A 24,052-nucleotide genomic window follows, 5' to 3' on the forward strand; every position below is an offset into this window, starting at 1 on the left:
CCCTCAACCTCATCTGTCTGTTCCTCTGCCTCTTTCCGCCCACCGCATTGGTCTCTGTCTCTGCCTCTCCCCACCACATCTGTCCCTCCATCTTCTCTCACCCCTGCATCGGTCTCTGTCTCTCCTCCCGCTCTTGCCCATCTCTCTACCCCTCTCGTCTCTCTCTCTCTCTCTCTCTCCACCTCTCCTCTCTCTCTCTCTCTCCATCTCTCGTCTCTCTCTCTCTCTCTCTCTCTCCTCCTCTCGTCTCTCTCTCCTCCTCTCGTCTCTCTCTCCTCCTCTCGTCTCTCTCTCCTCCTCTCGTCTCTCTCTCCTCCTCTCGTCTCTCTCTCCTCCTCTCGTCTCTCTCTCCTCCTCTCGTCTCTCTCTCTCCATCTCTCGTCTCTCTCTCTCTCTCCATCTCTCGTCTCTCTCTCTCTCTCCTCTCGTCTCTCTCTCTCTCACCACCTCTCCTCTCTCTCTCTCTCTCTCTCCACCTCTCGTCTCTCTCTCTCTCTCTCTCTCTCTCACCACCTCTCCTCTCTCTCTCTCTCTCTCACCACCTCTCCTCTCTCTCTCTCTCTCTCTCCACCTCTCGTCTCTCTCTCTCTCTCTCTCTCTCTCTCTCCACCTCTGAATATGTTTGTGTGTGTGTACACACACACACACACATAATCTTTCCCGTATGTAACTCTCACTAAGCTGTTTTATCTTTTTCTGTCTCTCCCTACAGACTGAACTCACTCAGTACCGTATGATGGCCGGCACATTTCATCCTACCACCCCAGGGGTGGCATCACCAGCAGCAGCTGGCCATCCTCCGCCGCCACCACCAGCACCACACAGTCTGGTTGCAGCCGCGTACATGAACAGCGCTACCCCTTATGGGGCACACCCACCTCCAGCACCACCACCCCTAGCCTTCTCACCATCGCCTGCGCCGACATCCTTGTGGGCGTCACAATTCACTGGGTACCAGCTTCACACTCCGCTGCCCCCGAATCCTCATCAACACCCCCATATTCCTCAGTCCCCGTATGGCGCGGCGACACCCGCTGCTGCGTCTGTTTCCGCAAAGGCAATGCCCGGAGACCGAATGCCTGCCTCGGCCCCTTATTCTAAGGTGGTGAAGATGATGGCGTCAATTACATCCCCAATGGTCACTCATTCGACTTCAGTTTTCAGCTCAAGTACTCTGGGTACTGTGGTTACTTCTGCAGCGGGCAGTGGTACTGCAGCCCCTATTTCCACGACCATTGCTGCCAGCTCCCCTGCTGCAATCCCCGCCATGGAGGCGGGTAGCAGCAGCGGACCAATGGGCGCTCCTGAAGTGGCGGTGTCCGGCAGTTGCGAGGACATCATTAACGAAGAGGAAGAAGTCGTAGAAGAGGAATGTAAAGAGGATGAAGAGGATGAAGACGAGGAGGAAGAGGAGGAGGAGGAGGAAGAAGAAGAGGACGACGAAGACGAGGAGGAAGAAGAGGACGATGAAGAAGACCTGTGTCACGTGGATGGCGAGTACTATGACGAGAGCGAGTTCAATCGTTCTTCTTCCCCGCCACAATCGCTGCCCATCGCCGCGGGGTCAACCGTCCTGAACCCACCCATTGTGGGCACTACCCGTTTCCACATTCCAGACTCACAGCTGGTGCAAGAGTATCCGTTTGGTCACAAGACCAGCTTGGTGGGCAAATCTACGGTCACCTACTTCCCCCAGCAGCCGGGCGGGCCACTGCATCACCACCACCAGCACCATCACCACCAGCCGTCCCAGCTTCAGCACCGCAGTCCGGTCCCTGCCCCCGCACCGGCCCCTGCTCTGCCACGCCCAGGCTATTTTGCCGATGCCCTTCGAGGCCACTCACTCCAGTACGGTTACCAGACTAGCAGCCCCGGCTCCAACACTGGAACAAACCTAAATGCAAGCCCGTGTAGTTCTGGTACAAGCCTGACTGGAGCACCAGAGCTTGGGGTCAGTCCTGCTGGATTGAACATGGGCCTTGGTTTGGGCTCAAGCCCCACAACAGTTGGCATCACAAGAATGTCTTCTCCTTCACCTGGCTTCTTCAGTGCTGACCCCGTTAGCAGCAGTGGAAACATGGCTGCTGGAACCCCTAAAGGTGTGACTGGCATAGGCATGTTTCCTTCACCCCATTCTTCTCCAGCCACTCAGATGACCAACCCGTCCCCTTTGCAGTCTGGTGACCAGAGTACAGGTGCTACATCAAGTAAGTACTGAGTCTTTTTTCTTCTCCCTCTTTATATATATATATTTTATTATATGTATTTATTTTCTCCTAATTAATAAATAACTCGGACAAAATAAATTGGTTAATAGATACCAGGGTAGCAAAGATCACAAAATGACTGTGGTGTAACTCCTGTTTATGAGGTAGAAACTCCTTGATATTTTGGGTACTTGAGTATATATAAATTTAGTGAATGGGGTAAAACGCATATGTTAACTGCATACTTTTATTTCATATATATATATATATATATATATATATATATATACATGTATATATATATGTATAGACAGGGTTGGCCAAAAGTCACCTGGCAGTAAACCAAAACCGTTTAATTCCAAGATTAAGACAAAAAATTATTTTATATGAGACTTCGCTAATAAATAGACTGTTTGAAAAAAAAAACTGATTTTTACTCAGAGCATTCGATTATTAAACATTCATAATTGGAATGAATAAATAAAATTGAATCTTAAGTATTTATGAAATTTTGATTTACTGTCAGGTGACTTATGACCAACCTTATATATACAGATATATGACAGATGGAGTATATATATGTATATAATAGAATAAAATAGAAGTATACTGTAGTAATACTACCATCTTAACCCTTTCGTTACCAACCCAGCTGAAACCGGCTCTGGCTCTGTGGTACAAATGTCTTGTTTTCATAAGTTTTGAATTATAATCTTCCATCAAATCTTAGTCACAATTTATGTTCCTAACACTAGCTGAATGATAACCAAGTTATTTTACTAAATTCTTTGTTATATTTAAAATTAATTGAAAGATACAGAGAGCATCTCAAAGTAAATTCGGTAACGAAAGGGTTAAATATATATAATCTTGATAATGCTAAAACTATAGAGATGTTTGTTAGTATCTGGAATATCTCAGAAATATCTTAATTTTATTTGCATATTTATTTTCATACTTGCCTTTGGCAGTGCACTACAAATTTTTGTGGTATCTGGGACTCTATTCATTAAGGAAAACGATTAAACACAATTTTTGTTTATTTCTTGATGAATAAAAAAAACATCACTTCTGTGACATCAGCACACATACAGAATACACGCGTAATGAAATGTCATTGCGTGTGAATCAACACAAACACGTCAGCTATCTGTGACATATACACACACACACATACTCTTTACACTCTCTAAGAAAAAATGTCGACTTTTTGACGTACACAATATTTTAATCGATTAGAAATATTCTTAACTGAATGTGATTTCAAAAATTTAGACAATATTTTTTTTTTTTTTTAATTATTTTAAAGTGAATGGTGATCCTGAGTTTAATTTCCATAAAAAATTTTATTTATTTACTTTTGTTTTAAAGTGAAAGAGAAAGTGCGAGGGAGTGAAGGTGTGTGTAGTCATGTATACTTACATACATCAATACATATGTGTACATCTTTCTCTTTTTCTCCCTCTCTCCTCCTCCTCCTCCTCCTCTCTCTCTCTTTCTCTCTCTCTCTCTCTCTCTCTCTCTCTTGTAGTGATGATGGTGGAGGATATCGACTCCTCACTTCTTTTTCTAAAATGCACCATAAATGTTCAATAATATTGAGATCTAGGGACTGAGGTGGACAGATAAGATGTTCAACTTCACTAGAATGTTCCACATGTCATTCAGTAACAACTTTAGCTGTGTGATTTGGTGCATTATCTTCCTGGAAGATTGTGTTTCCCACCGGAAACAGTTCCGCAACCATAGGATCAGTTTGATCAGATAATAGAAATGGAGTATATGTACGAATGTATGAGGGAGGTGTGTGTATATATATATATATATATATATATATATATATGTAATCTAACCTGTTTTCTTAAATGTCTCTACAGTAACCACTCCTGGACAGCCACCCTCGTCAGCCCTCCTAAAAGTTCTAAACAATAATCATCAGCCAGCTGAAATAATGAAATACCCTGCTTCTAGCTCGTCTTTGGGACTTGGTTTGACTCTCAACACACCCGAAGCATCAAAAGGCCCCACCCAGACATTTGGTGGTTTCACCTTCTCCTGTAAGTAGATCTCTCTTTCTCTCTCCTTTTTTTTTTTTTTTTTTTGTCATTGGCGTTTTGTTGTTAGACTGATACATGCAGGTGTGGCTGTGTAGTAAGGTGCTTAAATCCCAACCATATGGTTCTGGTTTCAGTCCCACTGCATGCCACGTTGGGTAAGTGTCTTCTATTACAGTTTCAGGCTGACCAAAGCCTTCTGAGTGATGGAAACTGAAAGAAGCTCATTGCATGAGTGTGTCATCCACTCCTTGCAAGGTACATGGCTCAGTGGTTAGTGTTGGGATCATGAGGTAGTGAGTTCAGTTCCCAGACCAGGCTGTGGGTTGTGTTCTTCAGCAAGACACTTTATTTTACATTGCTCCAATCCATTTCAGTTGGGGATATAGTTGCAATATCACTGGTGCCAAGCAGTATCGGCCTTTGCCATTTCTTTGGGTAACATCTGCCGTGTGAAGAGGGAAGGCTGGTATGCATGGGCAACTACTGGTCTTCCATAAACAGCCCTGCCTTGGAGGGGAACTTTCTAGGTACAATTCCATGGTCATTCATGACTGAAGAGGGTCTTTACTCTTATGTGTGTGAAGATGCATGGCTCAGTGGTTAGTGTGTCAGGCTCACAATCATGAGGTAGTGAGTTCAATTCCTGGACCAGCCTGTTAGTTACATTCTTGACACTTTATTTCCTGTTACTCCAATTCACTCAGCTGTTGAAATGAGTTGGGACATCACTGGTGCCAAGTTGTATCGGCCCCTTTGCCTTTTCCTTGGATAACATTGGTGGTATGGAGAAGGGAGGCGGGTATGCATGGACGACTGCTGGTCTTCTGTAAAGTAACCTTGCCCAGACTTGTGCCTCACAGGGGAACTTCTAGTTTAAGCCTTTGGCAGAAATATAAGATAATGCATAATTAATTCAAAACAATGATCTGAATGCTAAAGGGTTAATGATTATTTGTGTAACTCTCTCTTTCTCTCTCTCTCTAGGTACACCAAAAGTAGACTTTGATGCAGCCAACAAAACAAGCCAGCCTGGTCAGAAGACCCCTGCTACCATGACAACCTCAGCAGTGACATCCTCGACAAGCAGCACTCAGAAACCTTTCTGGAACTTCTCGTTCCCCGACGCATGCAAGTCATCACCATTATTCCTCAGCAAAGCAGACAAGACCCCAGGTGGAGATGCTACCCCCACTACCAAGACGCTGTTCAGCTCAACAACTCCGAGCAACATTTTCAGTAGCTCTCCTTCGTTTCTTTCGAGTAGCTTGTTCTCCAGCTCGAAAGCGGACACGAGCAACAAAGAAGACGAAGTGGAGGAATATGAACCGAATGTGAACTTTGCTCCAGTCGTGCCACTGCCAGAGCTTGTCGACCTAAAGACAGGCGAGGAGGAAGAAGAGAAACTATTTGGAGACAGGGCGAAGTTGTATCGCTTTGACAAAGAGACTAACCAGTGGAAGGAGCGAGGTGTCGGAGAGTTGAAGATTCTGCACAACAAGTCTACGAACCGCTGTCGCATGCTGATGCGACGGGAACAGGTACTAAAGCTGTGTGCCAATCACTTTCTCTCTGCTGACATGAAACTGACTCCCATGTCGTCGTCTACAAAAGCATGGTGCTGGAATGCTCAGGACTTCGCAGAGGAAGAACTAAAGGTAGAGAAGTTTGCCGCACGCTTCAAGCTCCCTGAAATTGCCGAGGAGTTCAAAGTTGCTTTTGAGAAGGCGCAGCAATATTGTGCCTTGCATGCAGCGAACAGTGGCAAGAAAAGCACCCCGGTGAAGGACACGGCTGACAAGAAGGACATCACGCTCAGTCCGGCTGCCGGCGCTGATGCTGCTAAGCCATTGAGTGAATTATTCAAGACTGAAGAAGGCAGCTGGGAATGCCCGACATGTTGCATCATCAACAACAAAGATGCAGCTTGCTGTGTTGCCTGTCAGTCGAGTAACCCAAAGTCAAAAGCCGTTTCCCCTGCGCCAGCAAAGGGCCTCACGGTTTTCCAACCCACATCAACTGCCACTGCATCAAGTGATAAACCGCCACTGTCAGAACTCTTCAAGGAGAAGACGGGCACCTGGGAGTGCGGCAGCTGTTACCTGATGCTCGAGGAGGATGTGCTCAAGTGCCCTGCATGCCAGACACTGAAACCTGGCGTGGAGAAGAAGGATCTAAAAACATGGGCACCAGCGACAATGGCAGCATCCAGCATCTCCTCTAGTTTCATCACGTCGACTGGCTTCAAGTTTGTGCCTGCTAGCCCAACAAGCAGCATTGGTAAAGATGGTTTTAAGTTCAGCTCCGAGTTTACTTTAGGTAGCGTTTCAAAGGCACCCTCCATAACAGTCCCCTCGTTGTCGACGGCCGTCACCACCACTGCCGTTACCACCACCATGACCACCACTTCGGCAGTGTCAACACTTTTTTCACTGAACACCTGTTCACCCCAGTCCTCGTTCACAACCGCCACAACCAATCATCCGTTTGTGTTCTCCAGTGCGGAGACTTCCAGTGTGTTCGGAAACAAAAGCACAGGCCCCAAGGCAGAATCGTCTGCAGAGAAGTCCAATGTGCCGCTTTTTGAACTCTTCAAGAGCCAGCCCGGTGAGTGGGAGTGCCCGACCTGCTGTCTGTGCTGCCAAGCCACTCAGGTGAAATGCGCAGCTTGTGGCACCAGCAAACCAAACTCTGCTGGACTACCGGGTTCGACCTCAATAACTGGCACCAGTCAAACTAGCCCTGGCCAAACTGGCACCGTGTCAGGATTCCCGATGAACAAGAATTGCAATTTCGTCTTTGGTGCTTCGTCATTTGGCTCGTCGACTTTTGGGTCTCCGGCATTTCGATCTAATTTTGGTGAGTTTATAAACCAACATTGTTTTGTTCTTTGACATATACTCAAACACTTCTCCCTCTCTCTCTCTTTCTCTCTCTCTCTTACTATCACTGTTTCTTTTACTGTATCACACTATCTTCCACTCACTGTCACTCTCACACAGTCCCACACTCTTCCTGTCACTCTCTATCACACTGTCCAACTCTTTCTTTCTCTCTCTCACGCTGTCTCACTCTCTTTCTTTCTCTCACGCTGTCCCGCTCTCTCTCTCTCACATTTGTACTGCTCTCACTCCCGCCTCTCTCACTCACTTGCTCTCTCACTCACTCACTCGCTCTCTCACTCACTCGCTCTCTCACTCACTTGCTCTCTCTCACTCACTTGCTCTCTCTCACTCACTTGCTCTCTCTCACTCACTTGCTCTCTCTCACTCACTTGCTCTCTCTCACTCACTCGCTCTCTCACTCACTCGCTTTCTCACTCACTCGCTTTCTCACTCACTCGCTTTCTCACTCACTCGCTTTCTCACTCACTCGCTTTCTCACTCACTCGCTCTCTCACTCACTCGCTCTCTCTCACTCGCTCGCTCTCTCACTCGCTCTCTCACTCACTCGCTCTCTCACTCACTCGCTCTCTCACTCACTTGCTCTCTCTCACTCACTTGCTCTCTCTCACTCGCTTTCTCACTCTCTCACTCAGTCACTCTCTCACTCGCTCTCTCACTCACTTGCTCTCTCTCACTCGCTCTCTCACTCACTAGCTCTCTCTCATTCACTCGTACTCGTTCAAGCGCACTCACTTGTACACGTTCACTTGCACTCACTCATACTCGTTCACTCACGCTCATTCACTCACACTCTTTCACTCTCTCTCACTGTTATTCTCTCAGTCTCCCTCCCTCCACTTACAACATCTCCTCCTTTACCTACTTTGTTGCACTTTCACCTTCTAATTTATTCGTTTTAATTGTTTCATTAACTACACTTCAAAACTGTTTCTCTTTGTCATTGATCCCTCTCTAACCCTAATTATCTCTCTCTCCCCATCTCAGATGCTACAAAGACAACTGGCTTAAAACCAACACCAAACTGGTCGTCTCCTCAGATCGCATCACCTGGTACGATGTCTCTCATCAGTAACGGGCCAGGCATGGCCACCACAACAATTACAACGACTACGACAATATACACAACACCCTCATTTAGCTTTGGGGCCAATACACCAACAAGCCAGAACAGCAAACCACTGGCATTCAATTTGAGTCAGCCAAAATTCAATTTCAGCCTCACGCCCAACACTTCTGGCAAAGGCATTCTGGGGCCTGGTCCCAGCAATGCTGCCCTGACACTTGTGACTACTGGAGGGGCTGCAACACCCTTACCGACAATTACCACGCAGGGAGCACCTGTGACGCAGGCAACAGCAGCAGCGACACCGTTCTTCTCGTTCAGCATGACGCCGTCTCAACCTGGGGCGTCGACTACTCCAGCGGACAGTTCCAAGGGCCTGAGCCCGAACCTGGGTGTGGCCAAGTCACCCGACGGCGCCGCCGACGACGGCTACTACGTGAACCGAGACGGTGAGGATTCACACATCAAGTTTGACCCCATCATGCCCCTGCCTGACAAGGTGGAAGTACGTACTGGCGAGGAGGATGAGCACTGCCTGTTTGAACACCGTGCCAAGCTGTACCGCTTTGACAGCTCCGAGTGGAAAGAGCGAGGCCTTGGAAACATCAAGATTCTTGAAAACACACAGACACAGAAGCTGCGATTGGTGATGAGAAGAGAGCAGGTTCTAAAGGTAAGTAGGAGTTTTCCTTCATCATTTGATACTCTTTTACTTGTTTCAGTCATTTGACTGCGGCCATGCTGGAGCACCGCCTTTAGTCGAATCAAATCGACCCCAGGATTTATTCTTTGGAAGCCTAGTACTTATTCTATCAGTCTCTTTTTGCCGAACCGCTAAGTTACAGGGACGTAAACACACCAGCATCGGTTGTCAAGCGATGTTGGGGAGACACACAGATACACACACATATACACACATACATACATATATATATATATATATATATATACATATATACGACGGGCTTCTTTCAATTTCCGTCTACCAAATTCACTCACAAGGCTTTGGTCGGCCCGAGGCTATAGTAGAAGACACTTGCCCAAGGTGCCATGCAGTGGGACTGAACCCGGAACCATGTGGTTGGTAAGCAAGCTACTTACCACACAGCCACTCCTACGCCTATACATATATACAACGGGCTTCTTCCAGTTTCCGTCTACCAAATCCACTCACAAGGCTTTGGTCGGCCCGAGGCTATAGTAGAAGATACTTGCCCAAGGTGCCATGCAGTGGGACTGAACCCAGAACCATGTGGTTGGTAAGCAAGCTACTTTCCACACAGCTACTCCTGTACATTTTTCCATGCTTGCATGGGTCTGATCCAACTTGTTTCTTTTTTGAGGCAAATTTTCTACTGTTGGATGCCCTACCTGTTGCCAGTTTTTACCTGTTACCAAGCAAAGTTATATTTTCCTCGTATCCAGAGATGTTTTCTGTGAAAGACTGGCAACTGACCTCACTTGTATGATGATGATGCTTATTTACAACATGTGGTGTTAGGACGTGGGTATACACACACATACACATGTGCACACACATTTGCCTACATACATGGTGGGCTTTTTTTTTTTCACTTTCTATCCACCAAATCAACTCACAAAGCTTTGGTGGGCCCAGGGACCCCTATAGTAGACAACACTTGCCCATGGTGCTGTACTTTGGGACTGAACCGAGGTTCACATGGTTGAGAAGTAAGCTCCTTAACTTTTTAGCACTTAAACTGGTCATATCCAACCCAAATATTCTACCTGTTATAATTGCTATTAACAATACCCAAACACATGTACAATTGCTGTCGGCAACATTTACACAAACCCAGGGGTGGCTTGTAGGCGCAGGGTTTGCTGTGTGGTAAGTAGCTTGCTTACCAACCACATGGTTCCGGGTTCAGTCCCACTGCGTGGCACCTTGGGCAAGTGTCTTTTACTATAGCCTCGGGCCGACCAAAGCCTTGTGAGTGGATTTGGTAGACGGAAACTGAAAGAAGCTCGTCATATATATGCATATATATATATGTATGTATGTATGTGTGTCTGTATTTGTCACCCCACCATCACTTGACAACCGATGCTGGTGTGTTTACGTCCCCGTAACTTAGCGGTTCAGCAAAAAGAGACCGATAGAAATAAGTACTAGGCTTACAAAGAATAAGTCCTGGGGTTGATTAGCTCGACTAAAAGGCGGTGCTCCAGCATGGCCGCAGTCAAATGACTGAAACAAGTAAAAGAGCAATGCCCCGTACACACTAATCCCTCTTTATAATCTCTGGCTAATCCCTTATATTTTGATGTTGTAATCCACAGGTTTGCTGTAATCATTACATCACTGCCGACGTCGACCTGAAGCCGAAAGCAAACAGTAAAGGCTGTGCTTGGGTCTGGGGTGCCTTTGACTCCTCAGATGGCGGTGGAGCCCAGCTGCAGCACCTCTCTCTCCGATTCAAGACGGCTGAAATTGCTAGCAACTTCAAAGAAGCATTCGAAGAGGCCAAGCAGAAGGCTATCGCTTACCAGAGGTCTCCAGAGAAGAACAAAGAGGACGGAAGTGATGGTTCCTGTACCAGTACTGACCACCAGACGCCAACCATCTCCCCTGCTGTCAAAGGACCTAAGTCGGATGTCAAGAGATCTTCTGTAGCGACGACACTATTCCCAGATCCTGACTACAAGAACCTAGGTGAGACAAAACACGGATCTTACAACATCAGTCTTATTTATTTTACATTCCTCTCTGAGTGGTTGGCGTTAGGAAGGGCATCCAGCTGTAGAAACTCTGCCAAATTAGATTGGAACCTGGTGTTGCCATCCGGTTTCACCAGTCCTCAGTCAAATCGTCCAACCCATGCTAGCATGGAAAGCGGACGTTAAACGATGATGATGATTCCTTACTGCTTTGTATTTATGTTTGCAATGGGTTAGGGTTGGGGGTTATTTCATCCGGTCAAGACGATCCTTCTGGTTGTGTAAAACAGGGGTTTTCAAACTTTTTGACTTGCGGACCCCTTTATATTTCAGGCTTTACCTTAGGGACCCCCTTATAAACGCTTATGAAATTTATACATAAATATTTGGTAATATCATATGTTACAAGCTCTGACTTTTTTTTTTCTCTCGCGTGCTGTCATGTCCTTGTGCAGGTGATGGTAACGAGGCCCAGAAAAACGAATTCGGTGACGAGGATGATGTCATCTTCATAAAACAAGTCGAAGCCACACCCGAGCAGGTTGAGAGGGCGAGGAAACTGATGCTGCCCGACCATTTCTATTTGTACGAGACCAAAGAGCCTTGCCGTGGCTGCCGAGGTTGTGATCCTGAAGACCTGAAGAAATCACCCAAGCAGACATATGCTGGTAAGTTAAAAAATGGTTGGTTTGATTGGTCAAATTGGTTGACTGACTGACTGACTGACTGGATGGCTTCTTTCTCTTTGTCTCTCTCCCGCTCTCTCTGTCACTCTGTCTCCCTCTCTTTCTCCCTTTCCCTGCCTCCTTTCCTCTCTCTCTCTCTGCCTCCTTTCCTCTCTTTCTCTGCCTCCTTTCCTCTCTCTCTCTCTCTCTCCCTGCCTCTTTTCCTCTTTCTCTTTCCCTGTCTCCTTTCTTCTCTCTCTCTTTCCTTGCCCCCTTTCCTCTCTCTCTCAGCCTCCTTTCGTATCTCTTTCTCTTTTACTGCTTCCTTTCCTCTCTCTCTTTCTCCCTGCCTCCTCTCTCTCTCTCCCTGCTTCCTCTTCTCTCTCTCAGCCTCCTTTCCTCTCTCTCTCTCTCTCCTCTCTCTCCCTCCTTCCTTCCTCCACCCTCTTTCTCCCTCCTTTCCTCTCATCTCTTGGCATAAAGCTATCTACAATTCTACACCCATCCTAGTTGGGAGATGGGGGCTTTGTCTTGCAAGTTACTTGGTGACCTCACTGATGCCAGTCTCATTTAAAAAGCACCCATTACACTCCCTGAAGTGGTGGGCATTAGGAAAGGCATCTGGCCATAGAAACCATACCAAAGCAGACATTGGTGCTTGGCATAATCCTTTGGCTAACTTGGGAAAACAGATGTAAAGCAAAAGACTACTGCAGAGAAATTTGTTTTTTGTTATTTATGTCACCTAAATTCTCCGCTCTGTCACGGTTAGCACATGTGCTATGCGTTGGCCATTATTTGGCATGTAGACTCCATCAGTGGCTCCCCTGTGTGTCTGTAGAATCTGGCGGTGCAGCCCGCATAGCTCAGCCGGTAGAGCATCAGACTTTTAAGAACTGTCGAGTGATGAAATCTGAGGGTCGTGGGTTTAAGTCCCTCTGCGGGCGATAAAATTTTGAAAGTTGCCAGTGCCCCTGGACTGGCTCTTGTGCGGGTGGCACATAAAATACACCATTTTGAGCGTGGCCGTTGCCAGTACCGCCTGACTGGCCTTCGTGCGGGTGACACGTAAAAGCACCTACTACACTCTCGGAGTGGTTGGCATTAGGAAGGGCATCCAGCTGTAGAAACTCTGCCAAATCAAATTGGAGCCTGGTGTTGCCATCCAGTTTCACCAGTCCTCAGTCAAATCGTCCAACCCATGCCAGCATGGAAAGCGGACGTTAAACGATGATGAGGATGACTGCAGCAGAAGGTGGACTTCATCAGGATGTGCCATTTGCTGGTCCTTTGAACTCATTGGTTGTTTTCACTGTTATTCATTTCTTTTTTTTTTTTTTTGTTCTTTCCTCAGCAAAAGCAGCTTTGTCTGTACCAGACCGACACAAGTCCCCGTCTCCGCAATCTCCAACCAGTTCCACTGTTGCCGACATCACTATCACATCAGGGACTACCACGATTACCAACACGACTGCTATTACTACCACGACGACCACCACTACTTTTCCTGCAGATTCATCGACTTCCAATATGCCGTTTTCTCGGTTAATGAACAGTAAGTGGAGCAAAAAGGCTTTCTTCTCTGTGTGTCTCCACATAAATATGCATGTGTATATGTTACTTTGTCTTGCAAGTTACTTGGTGACCCCACTGGTGCTGCTGCTACATAAAATGCACCCTGTACACTCTTGGCTTGCCAGATTGTGAGTCAAATACCCTGGCCACATGTTTTTCCCTAACCCCAAGGGATATTGTTCCAGATATCCTGTTTCAGTCCTCTACCAACATTCAGTCTATGAAGTCGGCAGGTATTCCTTGTCATGAATAAAATCCTTCCTTTTATAATTTCAGACACAGAATATTCCGGAATGTTATTCAGTACACTGGCTGCCCAGGCAAACACACAAGAAACAACTGCCTTTCAGAAAGGTAAGAAAGATACTACTCGTTAGCACATCATTTGTATGTTTATATCTAATTAGCTTAAAAGCTGCACTCTGTGTGAACTTTTAAGCTAGCTCCTGCGGCCCAAAACTAAACAGAGCTAAATAGCATGAACGTAATATGTCTATAATGACTATATTCCCTGGCGTTGTTCAATCAGAGGTTAAGAATGGATAAGAATTAATTCTGTAATGCAATCATTCTATTATTCCAGTCCCAAGTTAAATTCTAACTGTTGACCAATTTGTGGTGGTGGTGATGATGGTGGCCTTCTTCTTAACGTGTGACACGACTTTAATTTTCAGACAAAAGCAAACCATTTTCCTGGCAAGGTGCCGGTCAGAAGCTGTTTGATGTGAAGTCCAGCCCTGGTGCCGCCAACAACGATGAGGATGATGACGATGTTGTAGCTAATGTTGATATTCACTTTGATCCTGTTATTGAACTCCCAGCTCTCATTGATAGAAAGAGTGGTAAGTAACTTTTGTTTGTTCATCTCTTTTTCTCTTCCCCTTCCCCCATCCCCTTTCTCTTCCCCATCCCCTTTCTTTTCCCCCACCCCTTCTTTCTCTTCCCCATCCCCCTCTTTCCCCATCCCTCACTCCTCCCATTCTTTCTCCATTGATCATTAATTTTTGTGCGCGTGCGCACGCACACACACACACACGATGTACATCTAAGCTGTGCATTGTGTGTGTATGTGTTTGTGCATATTCTTTATAGTTGTGCATTGAGCCAAATGACAACTACCATCTTTGGAAGACCAGTCAGGCGGTACTGGCAACGGCCATGCTCAAAATGGTGTATTTTACGTGCCACCTGCACAGGAGCCAGTGCAGCGGCACTGGCAATGACCTCGCTCGAATGTCTTCATGTGCCACCAGCACATGTACCGGGAAGGCGACGCTGGTAACGATCACACTCAAATGGTGCTATATAATTGTATATTTTTAGATGTCCTGCTCCTTGATATGCAGAACCAGTCAAAACCATAAACATTTCATTTGGTAATTTGTTGAGGCAAATTTTCTGCTGCCAGGTGCTCTTCCTGTCACTAACACTAACTCTCATGGTAATCCATAGCCAGACCTGTTTTCCATTGAAGACTGGAGACAACCTCACTTATGACAGTGATGCTCATTTACTACCATCCTATGGCATCAAGGCAAGGGCACACACATGCACAACAGGCTTATTTCAGTTTTTGTGTACTTACAGGCTTGTCCTTTACAGGTGCCAGTTCCACATAAGAGAAACACTCATGTTGGTGCCACATGGGATATAATTGTGCCCGTGCCATGTGAGATGCAATCTGGTCAGTGTCACATAAAATGCACTTGTGTCGGTTCCATGTAAGGTGCACTTGTGCCGGTGTTGCATATGTGCACCCATACTGATGGCACGTAAAAAGCACCCAGCACACTCTGTAAAGTGGTTGGCATTAGGAAGGGCATCCAACCATAGAAACCATGCCGCAATGGACAGCTGAAATCTGGTCAGAATCCAGCTTGGCCAGCTCCTGTCAAACCATCCACCCATGCCAACATGGAAAACAGATGATGATTAACCCCTTTTGAAGCCAACCCTGGCTCTGTGGGATGAGGAAGAGGAAGAGACATGGGCAACTGCTGGTCATCCATAAGTAACTTTGCCTAGACTTTTGCCTTGGAGGGGAACTTTCTAGATGCAGTCTCATGGTCGTTCATGACCGAAGGGGGTCCTTACCCTATAAGTAGAAAACACTTGCCCGAGGTGCTGCACAATGGGACCGAACTCAAAACCAGTTTGGAAGCAAGCTGTTTAACCACACAGTCATTCCTGCATGTACCTTGAATTATAATTAATTATATTTTAATTTCAATTTGTTCGTCAGGTGAGGAGGATGAAACGCCGTTATTTGTACAGCGATCGAAACTATATCGGTTTGACAAGTCACTTAATTGTTGGAAGGAAAAAGGAATCGGAAATATGAAAATACTCAGCCACAACGGATCCGGTGAGTAGTATTTTGTTGTTTGACTTTTGGTGGATGTTCCTTAGTGATCAAAAAGGTTCCAACCATGACCACCATGCTGGGTTATTTGAAATCTGTTTGTGTCTGTGTACGTGTATCCATATGTGTGTCTGTGTGTGTGTGCGTGTATCTATGTGTGTGTGTGTGTGTACGTGTATTTATGTGTGTCTGTGTGTACGTGTATCTATATGTGTGTCTGTGTGTGTGTACGTGTCTCTGTGTGTGTGTACGTGTGTGTGTGTGTGTACGTGTATCTATGTGTGTCTGTGTGTGTACGTGTATCTATATGTGTGTCTGTGTGTGTGTGTACGTGTATCTATATGTGTCTGTGTGTGTGTACGTGTATCTATATGTGTCTGTGTGTGTGTGTGTACGTGTATCTATATGTGTGTGTGTGTGTGTATCTATATGTGTGTCTGTGTGTGTGTACGTGTATCTATATGTGTGTGTGTGCGTGTGTAATTTGTGGGTTAACAAAGCAGCCAATGGTTTTATGTGAAGAGACCTTCACAATTGTTCAAGCCTGCCACATGGCAGTGTTACTACTGGTCGCCATTATATATATATATATATATATATATATATATATATATATCTATATATATCAGTAGTAATTACATGGTACAATGTGTCGGGTCCTTTCTTTTACTTGTTTGTCATTAGGAGTACTGGAGTTAATGTGATTGACTACCCCCACTACCAAAATTTCAGACACCTTTTGCTTGTAGTCGAAAGGATTATTATTATTATTATTATGCTTGACTGGTACTTAATTTATCAACCCCTGAAATGATGAAAGGCAAAGCCGAAGTTGACTTTGCCTTTCATCCTTTCGGGGTTAAAGTACCAGTAGATGTAAAGAATTGCTGCCCTTGTGGCAAAAATTTGACACCATTATTATTATTCTGCAGTGGGAAAATGGTAAGCAAAATACTTCATGGTGTTCTAGATAGAATCCTTAATTCTTTGTGTCTATATTTGTAATCAACATTTACTTCTAGTTCGATTCCGGCTGCTTTTCCGAAGAGAACAAGTATTAAAGGTGGCATGTAACCATCTGTTGACAACCAACTTAGTCCTGAAGAGAATGTCCACCTCAGAGACGTCTTGGTGTTGGGTGGCCCGTGACTACACAGATGACAAAGAGGGTACAGTGGAACAGTTTGCTGTACGCTTTAAGGTAAGAAGCTTTTGCATCATTACGGTATTGTTGTTACTTTGTATGTGCTGTGTACATCAGGGACTGTTACATAATGTGGCTGTGATTTGAGGAATAAACTGCTTTTTGTTCTTTATTATTATTATTATTATTATTATTGAGTGAGAGAGCAGTACATGCCATCAAAGTGATACGGGTGTAAAATATACGAAGCCCAGGATATCCATCATGACTACCCGTCTGATAAGGGTACACCAGGCACATGCATCACAACCATATGTGCGCGACATGGTGATCTCATATCAAGATAAACAGAACATGACCTCGCAGGTGGGGCCCAGTTAGAATTTTCTTCAGGTCGAGTAGCCCATTCTGCTCAAAAGGTCCCTGAATAAGGTTTGTTTAAGGATGTTGAGCAAAACACCCGTGTTTCCAAAGGTGAATTATTCAAACCCCAAAGAATTCCTCTCAACACATGGCTATGATGCTCCCCCACTACTTCTGCTCATGATCAGAGATGCACATATTGTCAGCCACCAAGGGACATGGTCAAATAACTGACAAGCAAATCTGTGGTATCAAGCAGAATATTTGCTGTAGCCCATCTTTTATACCCAGACAAAACAATGTACATAACACTTCCAATCAATTAAGATCAGAAGCCATGAGAGCCACTGCTTGGTACTGCATCCGGGCTATTATTATTATTATTATTATTATAAGAGTTGGTGAAAATAGTTGATTTGGCAAATTTCTTAATGTCAGTTTCTGACATTCTAAGTTCATATTTGGTGTGGTCGGCTTTGCTTTCCATTTTCAGGGTAACTAAATAAAAACTTTTATTGCCATTTATATACTGTGGGTGTAAGTATTTTGTGCCTGTCCATCTAGATCAATGGTTCTTAACCAAGGTCCATATGGCTCTTGAGGCACCGTATGAGATTTTTAGGGGTCCACACAGCAAAACAGTAAACTGGGGCCCCCTGAAAATATTTTGCTGTTAATGTAGGCATTGCTATATATTGCAAGAGGCAGCTCAGTTTCTTTTACATAGTTTAACCTACACAAGTTAATCATCATCATCATTTAATGTCTGCTTTCCATGCTAGCATGGGTTGGACGATTTGACTGAGGACTGGCGAACCAAATGGTTACACAAGGCTCCAATCTGATTTGGCAGAGTTTCTACAGCTGGATGCCCTTCCTAACGCCAACCACTCTGAGGGTATAGTGGGTGCTTTTATGTGCCACCGGCACGAGGGCCAGTCAGGCTGTACTGGCAACGGCCACGCTCAAAATGGTGTATTTTACGTGCTATCTGCACAGGAGCCTGTCCAGCGACACTGGCAATGATCTCGCTCGTGAAAAACAAAACAGGAATTTTGATAGAAGTTTCTGTAAAACTAGTTTTTAAACATCAAATGGCTGTAGGGGGTCCACCAGAATGAAATAGTAATCAAGGGGATCTATAGATAAAAAATAGTTGAAAGCCCCTGATCCTAGATTTACAGGGATTGACAATAAATCTACATTTTTAAATTTTGGCATCCTCTGAATTGAATATTTCATTTCCCTTGTTTTGCAGACAGTAGAACTTGCCAGTACCTTCCAGAAATGTTTCACTGAATGTCAAGGGAAACTTTGGCAAGAAGAATCACATGTGGCCGGTAAGATTTTTTTTTTTTTTTTTTTTTTCTATAGTAACAGGCTGTGTGGCAAGAAGCTTGCTTCCAAACGACAAGATTCTGGGTTCAGTCCCACTGTGTGGAACTTTAGGCCCGTGTCTTCTGCTATATAGCCTTGGGGCAACCGAATCCTTGTAAGTGGATTTGGTGTAAACTGAAAGAATCTTGTATTTGTGTGTGTCCTACCATTGCTTGACAACTGGTGTTGGTGTGTTTACATCCCCATAACTTAGCAGTTCGGCAAGAGACCAATAGAATAAAAAAGTATGTACTGGGGTCAATTTGTTTGACTAAAAGTTCAAGGCAGTGCCCCAGCATGACCACAATCTAATGACTGAAACAAGTAAAAGACAATGATAGCATGTCTACAATTATCTTAGGGCAGCATCATATCCCCATTTCTGTTGGTCAGATAATGTATCTCTCCCACATCCCTGCCAATTGTATACTATGCCGTCCTCACGTCCCTGCCGATTAGGCACTATGTCTCAGACCAGCATCCCTCCCAGTCAGGCACTCTGCCTCTGGCATTCCTGCTGATCTATAGAATTCAGAGCTAGCACTCAGTTATGTTTCATAAACAATGCAATTGAACATTCAAAAAAATGTAGGTACTGTGTATATGCATATTTTGAAGATTGTTGTCCTCTCATCAGAACCTCTTCCCACAAATTTATAAGGATAAACCTTAATATGAAATAAAAACACTATTAACATATGGTGTTGTTGGCACTCTGTCGCTTATGACTTTGCGGGTTCCAGTTGATCTGATCAATGGAACAGCCTGCTTGTGAAATTAACATGCAAGTGGCTGAGCACTCCATAGACACATGTACCCTTAACGTAGTTCTCGGGGATATTCAGCGTGACACAGTGTGACAAGGCTGACCCTTTGAATTACAGGTACAACAGAAACAGGAAGTAAGAGTGAGAGAAAGTTGTGGTGAAAGAGTACAGCAGGGTTCACCACCATCCCCTGCCGGAGCCTCGTGGAGCTTTAGGTGTTTTCGCTCAATAAACACTCACAACGCCCGGTCTGGGAATTGAAACCGCGATCCTATGACCGCGAGTCCGCTGCCCTAACCACTGGGCCATTGCGCCTCCACTAACATATGGTAAGACATAAGTATTGACTTCATCATCATCATCATCATCATCGTTTAACGTCCGCTTTCCATGCTAGCATGGGTTGGACGATTTGACTGAGGACTGGTGAAACCGGATGGCAACACCAGGCTCCAGTCTGGTTTGGCAGAGTTTCTACAGCTGGATGCCCTTCCTAACGCCAACCACTCAGAGAGTGTAGTGGGTGCTTTTACGTGTCACCCGCACGAAAACGGCCACGCTCGAAATGGTGTCTTTTATGTGCCACCCGCACAAGCCAGTCCAGGGGCACTGGCAACGATCTCGCTCGAAAATCCTACAGGAGCCAGTCAGGCGGTACTGGCAACGGCCACGCTCAAAATGGTGCATCTCATGTGCCACCCGCACAAGAACCAGTCCAGGGGCACTGGCAACGATCTTACTTGGCTTGCCGGGTCTTCTCACGCACAGCACATTTCCAAAGGTCTCGGTCAGTAGTCATCGCCTCGGTGAGGCCCAATGTACGAAGGTCTTGCCTCACCACCTCAGCCCAGGTCTTCCTGGGCCTACCTCTTCCACGGGTTCCCTCAACTGTTAGGGTGTGGCACTTTTTCACGCAGCTATCCTCCTCCATTCTCACCACATGTCCATACCAGCGCAATCGTCTCTCTTGCACGCCACAACTGATGCTTCTAATGTTCAGCTTTTCTCTCAAGATACTTACACTCTGACGGGTATTCACATTGACATTACACATCCAACGGAGCATACTGGCTTCATTCCTTGCGAGCTTACGTATGTCCTCAGCAGTTACAACCCATGTTTCACTGCCATGTAGCATGGTTGTTCGTACGCATGCGTCATACAGTCTGCCTTTTACTCTGAGTGAGAGTCCCTTTGTCGCCAGCAGGGGTAAGAGCTCTCTAAACTTTGCCCAGGCTATTCTTATTCTAGCAGCTACACTTTCAGCACACCCACCCCCACTACTAACTTGGTCGCCCAGATAGCGGAAGCTATCGACTACCTCTAGTTTTTCACCCTGGAATGAGATAGAAGTTGTTTCCTGTTTGTTTGCAGTCTTTATTGCACCTGAACATCTGCCACAAACAAAAACTAACTTGCTAGTTAACCTGCCTTTGATGTTGCTGCACCTCTTATGTGTCCATAGCTTGCACCGGGTACATCTTATAGAGTTACTACCTACTCCTTTTCTACATACTGAGCAGGGCCATCTACCTGAAGGGGTTTGTGTTTTATCTACCTTCCTACTTATTAGGATTTTGGTTTTAGCTAGGTTGACTCTAAGGCCCTTCAATTCTAGACCTTGCTTCCACACCTGAAACTTCTCCTCCTAGTTCTGATAGTGACTCCGCAATTAGGGCAAGGTCATCAGCATAGAGGAGCTCCCAGGGGCAACCTGTCTTGAACTCCTCTGTGATTGCCTGGAGGACTATGGTAAATAAGAGGGGGCTGAGGACGGAACCTTGGTGGACCCCTACCTCTACCCGGAATTCATTGCTGTACTCATTTCCAACCCTCACCTTACTGGCAGCATCTCTGTACATGGCTCGCACAGCTCTCACTAACCATTCTTCTATCCCAAGTTTCCTCATTGACCACCAGATAAGGGATCGGGGGACCCTGTCAAAGGCTTTCTCCATGTCAACGAAAGCCAGGTACAGAGGTTTATCCTTAGCTAGGTATTTCTCCTGCAACTGTCTCACTAGAAATAAGGCATCAGTAGTGCTTTTACCTGGCACGAACCCAAACTGCATCTCATCTAAATTGATTCACTCCCTAATTAGTTGGGCTACGACCCTCTCTGTAACTTTCATAACCTGATCTAACAGCTTGATGCCTCTGTAATTATTTGTATCTAAAGCGTCACCTTTACCTTTGTAGCAGTTGACTATGATGCTGCTACACCAGTCATTGGGTATGACTCCTTCGTGTATCACCTGGTTCGTAATACGGGTGACTAGGCTATAGCCAACACTGCCAGATATTTTGAGCATCTCTGCAGTGATTCCTGATGGGCCGGGGGCTTTCCCGGTCTTCATACTCTTAATTGCTTTATCTACCCTGGTACTATCAACTCGGATAGCTGGTCCCTCTATTTGGTCGACATACGGCAGGCTCTCTTTCTCCCATTCATTCTCTTTATTAAGCAATCTATCATAGTGGCATCTCCAGACCTCTTTCTTTGCATCCTCATTTAATGCAAGCGTACCATCATCCATGCGAACACATTTCTCTCCTACAACATCACTATTCTCTCTCCTACACTGTCTTGCAACACGAAATACCTCGAGTCTTTGGTCCTCACGGCGCAGAACATTGGCAAATCTTTCCTTATCTGCTTCCCCTCTGGCTAAATAAACCTGTCGCCTAGCCTCCCTTCTGGCACATTGGTACAATTCCCTGCTACCACCGTTCTTCCAGTCCTTCCAAGCCTGTTTCTTTTGTCTAATAGCCCTGTCTACCTCCTTGTTCCACCACCACGTTACTCTGGGTCGGGAGGGGACCTTACATCACCCACAAATCTGGTCGGTGGCTTTCAACAGGTTGTCCCGCAGAAATCTCCAATTGTCTTCCACGTTGTATGATGCTATATCCCCTTCTATTTCGTTAAATGCTTCAAGTAACTTGTCTCTAAGTCTCTGTCCGTTTGCAGGGTCTTTAAGCTTCCACACCCTTCTCCTCCAAGCCTGTCTAATTCTGGGCACCCATTTTGCCTTGATCCCAAAGTCGCTAACTACTAATCTATGTTGTGGGGTACATTCTTCGCCAGGGTAGGTTTTGGCATTTATAAGCCGCCCTCTTTCCCTATTTCTGGCGAGGATGTAGTCGATTTGGCTAGAGTGTCTGCCGGAGCGGTAGGTGACTAGGTGACTGGCAGGTTTCCTGAAGTTGGTATTGCCTGTAATTTACTTAGGAGTGTATTATGGAAACAAAACGAAATATTGTTGCCTTGCTGGTTTTTAAATTTTCTTTTTCTATAAATCTATGCCAATCACGGAGTTCCCTATGGTTTGCATTAAAAAAAATTGTTTTTCTTTTGAATTTAGGATCGGGGACGGCGCCAGCAGATGTCCAAGGTCTGAGCAATACCCTGTCGAGTTTGAATGTTGAATTGAAAAACACTCCTGCTGAAGGATCGGGAGAAGCTGAGGCTGTTGAGAAGAGTGATGAGGAAGAAGAAGATGAAGAGGAGAAAGATGACAATGAGGCAGAAGAGGCAGATGTGCGATTCGAGAAGAGAGCCACCTTGTACTACAAAGTCGACAAGGATTGGGTTGTAAGTAGTTAGTTTGATTGATATCATGTTATTTAATTTGGGTTTGAGGGGACATTTTGATGTTGCTGATTTCATGCTGCCTTATTTGACATCATCAGATAGTTTAATATTTCTCTCTTTTTCTCCCTCTCTCTCTCTCTGAGCATCTAGCTTGTATGTCTGTCTGTCTCCATCTTTTCCACCTCCTCACTCAGTTTATGTTTGTCTGCATTTAGCCCACACAGCTGTAGAAATGAGTTTAGCCTGGAGAGAAATGGGCTTCACCAGGCTTTCTCACCTCTAGATAAGATGCATGGTTGCAGCGCCCAAACAACCCCTAAGGGTTTAACCCTTTTGATACTAACCTGGCTGAAACCGACTCTGGCTCTGTAGTACAAATGTCTTGTTTTCAAAAGTTCTGAATTAAAATCTTCCACCAAACCTTAGTCACAATTTATGTTCCTAACACTAGCTTAATGATAACTAAGTTATTTTACTAAATTCTTTGTTATATTTAAAATTAATTGAAAGAAACACAGAGCATCTCAACAGAAATACAGTAACAAAAGGGTTAAGGGACTTGTCATTCATCATCATCATTCGTTTTACGTCCGCTTTCCATGCTAGCATGGTTTGGACGATTTGACTGAGGACTGGCGAACCAGAAGGCTGCACCAGGCTCCAATCTGATCTGGCAGAGTTTCTACAGCTGGATGCCCTTCCTAACAAGTAAAAAAATTATATGTACTCTTGTTTCTGTTCATTTATTAAAACAGAAAAATGGTTGAGAACCCCTTCTTTGGACCCATTTGCTAGATGATGTTCCAGTATACCATGCGGTGAGACTGAACACACACACACACACACACACACACACATATATATATATATATATAGATCATCATCATCATCATCATTGTTTAACGTCCGCTTTCCATGCTAGCATGGGTTGGACGATTTGACTGAGGACTGGTGAAACCGGATGGCAACACCAGGCTCCAATCTAAATTTGGCAGAGTTTCTACAGCTGGATGCCCTTCCTAACGCCAACCACTCAGAGAGTGTAGTAGGTGCTTTTACATGTCACCTGCACGAAGGCCAGTCATATATATATATATGTGATGGGCTTCTTTCAGTTTCTGCCTACCAAATCCACTCACAAGGCTTTGATCAGCCTGAGTCTATAGTAGAAAACAGACACTGAAGCCTTGTGCAGCCTTCCAGCTTGCTAGTTCCTTTCAAACCGTCCAACTCATGCCAGCATAGAAAGCACACATCAAATGATATGCATGCAATTTTTTAAAAAAACCATG

At 45.2% G+C, this 24,052-nt stretch overlaps 1 protein-coding gene across 1 annotated transcript in view; it reads left to right on the forward strand.

The window, feature by feature from the left end:
- Positions 1–24,052, forward strand: part of LOC106877417 (E3 SUMO-protein ligase RanBP2-like) — a 71,197-nt gene that overhangs the window by 42,351 nt on the left and 4,794 nt on the right. Inside the window, exons 23-35 of the mRNA XM_089343319.1 lie at positions 713–2,207; positions 4,085–4,264; positions 5,249–7,120; positions 8,152–8,903; positions 10,535–10,907; positions 11,368–11,580; positions 12,932–13,132; positions 13,429–13,506; positions 13,827–13,994; positions 15,395–15,517; positions 16,537–16,715; positions 18,280–18,361; positions 22,531–22,760. Of these exons, the coding sequence (XP_089199445.1) occupies positions 713–2,207; positions 4,085–4,264; positions 5,249–7,120; positions 8,152–8,903; positions 10,535–10,907; positions 11,368–11,580; positions 12,932–13,132; positions 13,429–13,506; positions 13,827–13,994; positions 15,395–15,517; positions 16,537–16,715; positions 18,280–18,361; positions 22,531–22,760 (5,946 nt within the window). The remainder of the gene's footprint in view (positions 1–712; positions 2,208–4,084; positions 4,265–5,248; positions 7,121–8,151; positions 8,904–10,534; positions 10,908–11,367; positions 11,581–12,931; positions 13,133–13,428; positions 13,507–13,826; positions 13,995–15,394; positions 15,518–16,536; positions 16,716–18,279; positions 18,362–22,530; positions 22,761–24,052) is intronic.

This window comes from Octopus bimaculoides, chromosome 27 (assembly GCF_046866305.1).
Source record: "Octopus bimaculoides isolate indiv1 chromosome 27, ASM4686630v1, whole genome shotgun sequence".
Lineage (NCBI taxonomy): Eukaryota > Metazoa > Mollusca > Cephalopoda > Octopoda > Octopodidae > Octopus > Octopus bimaculoides.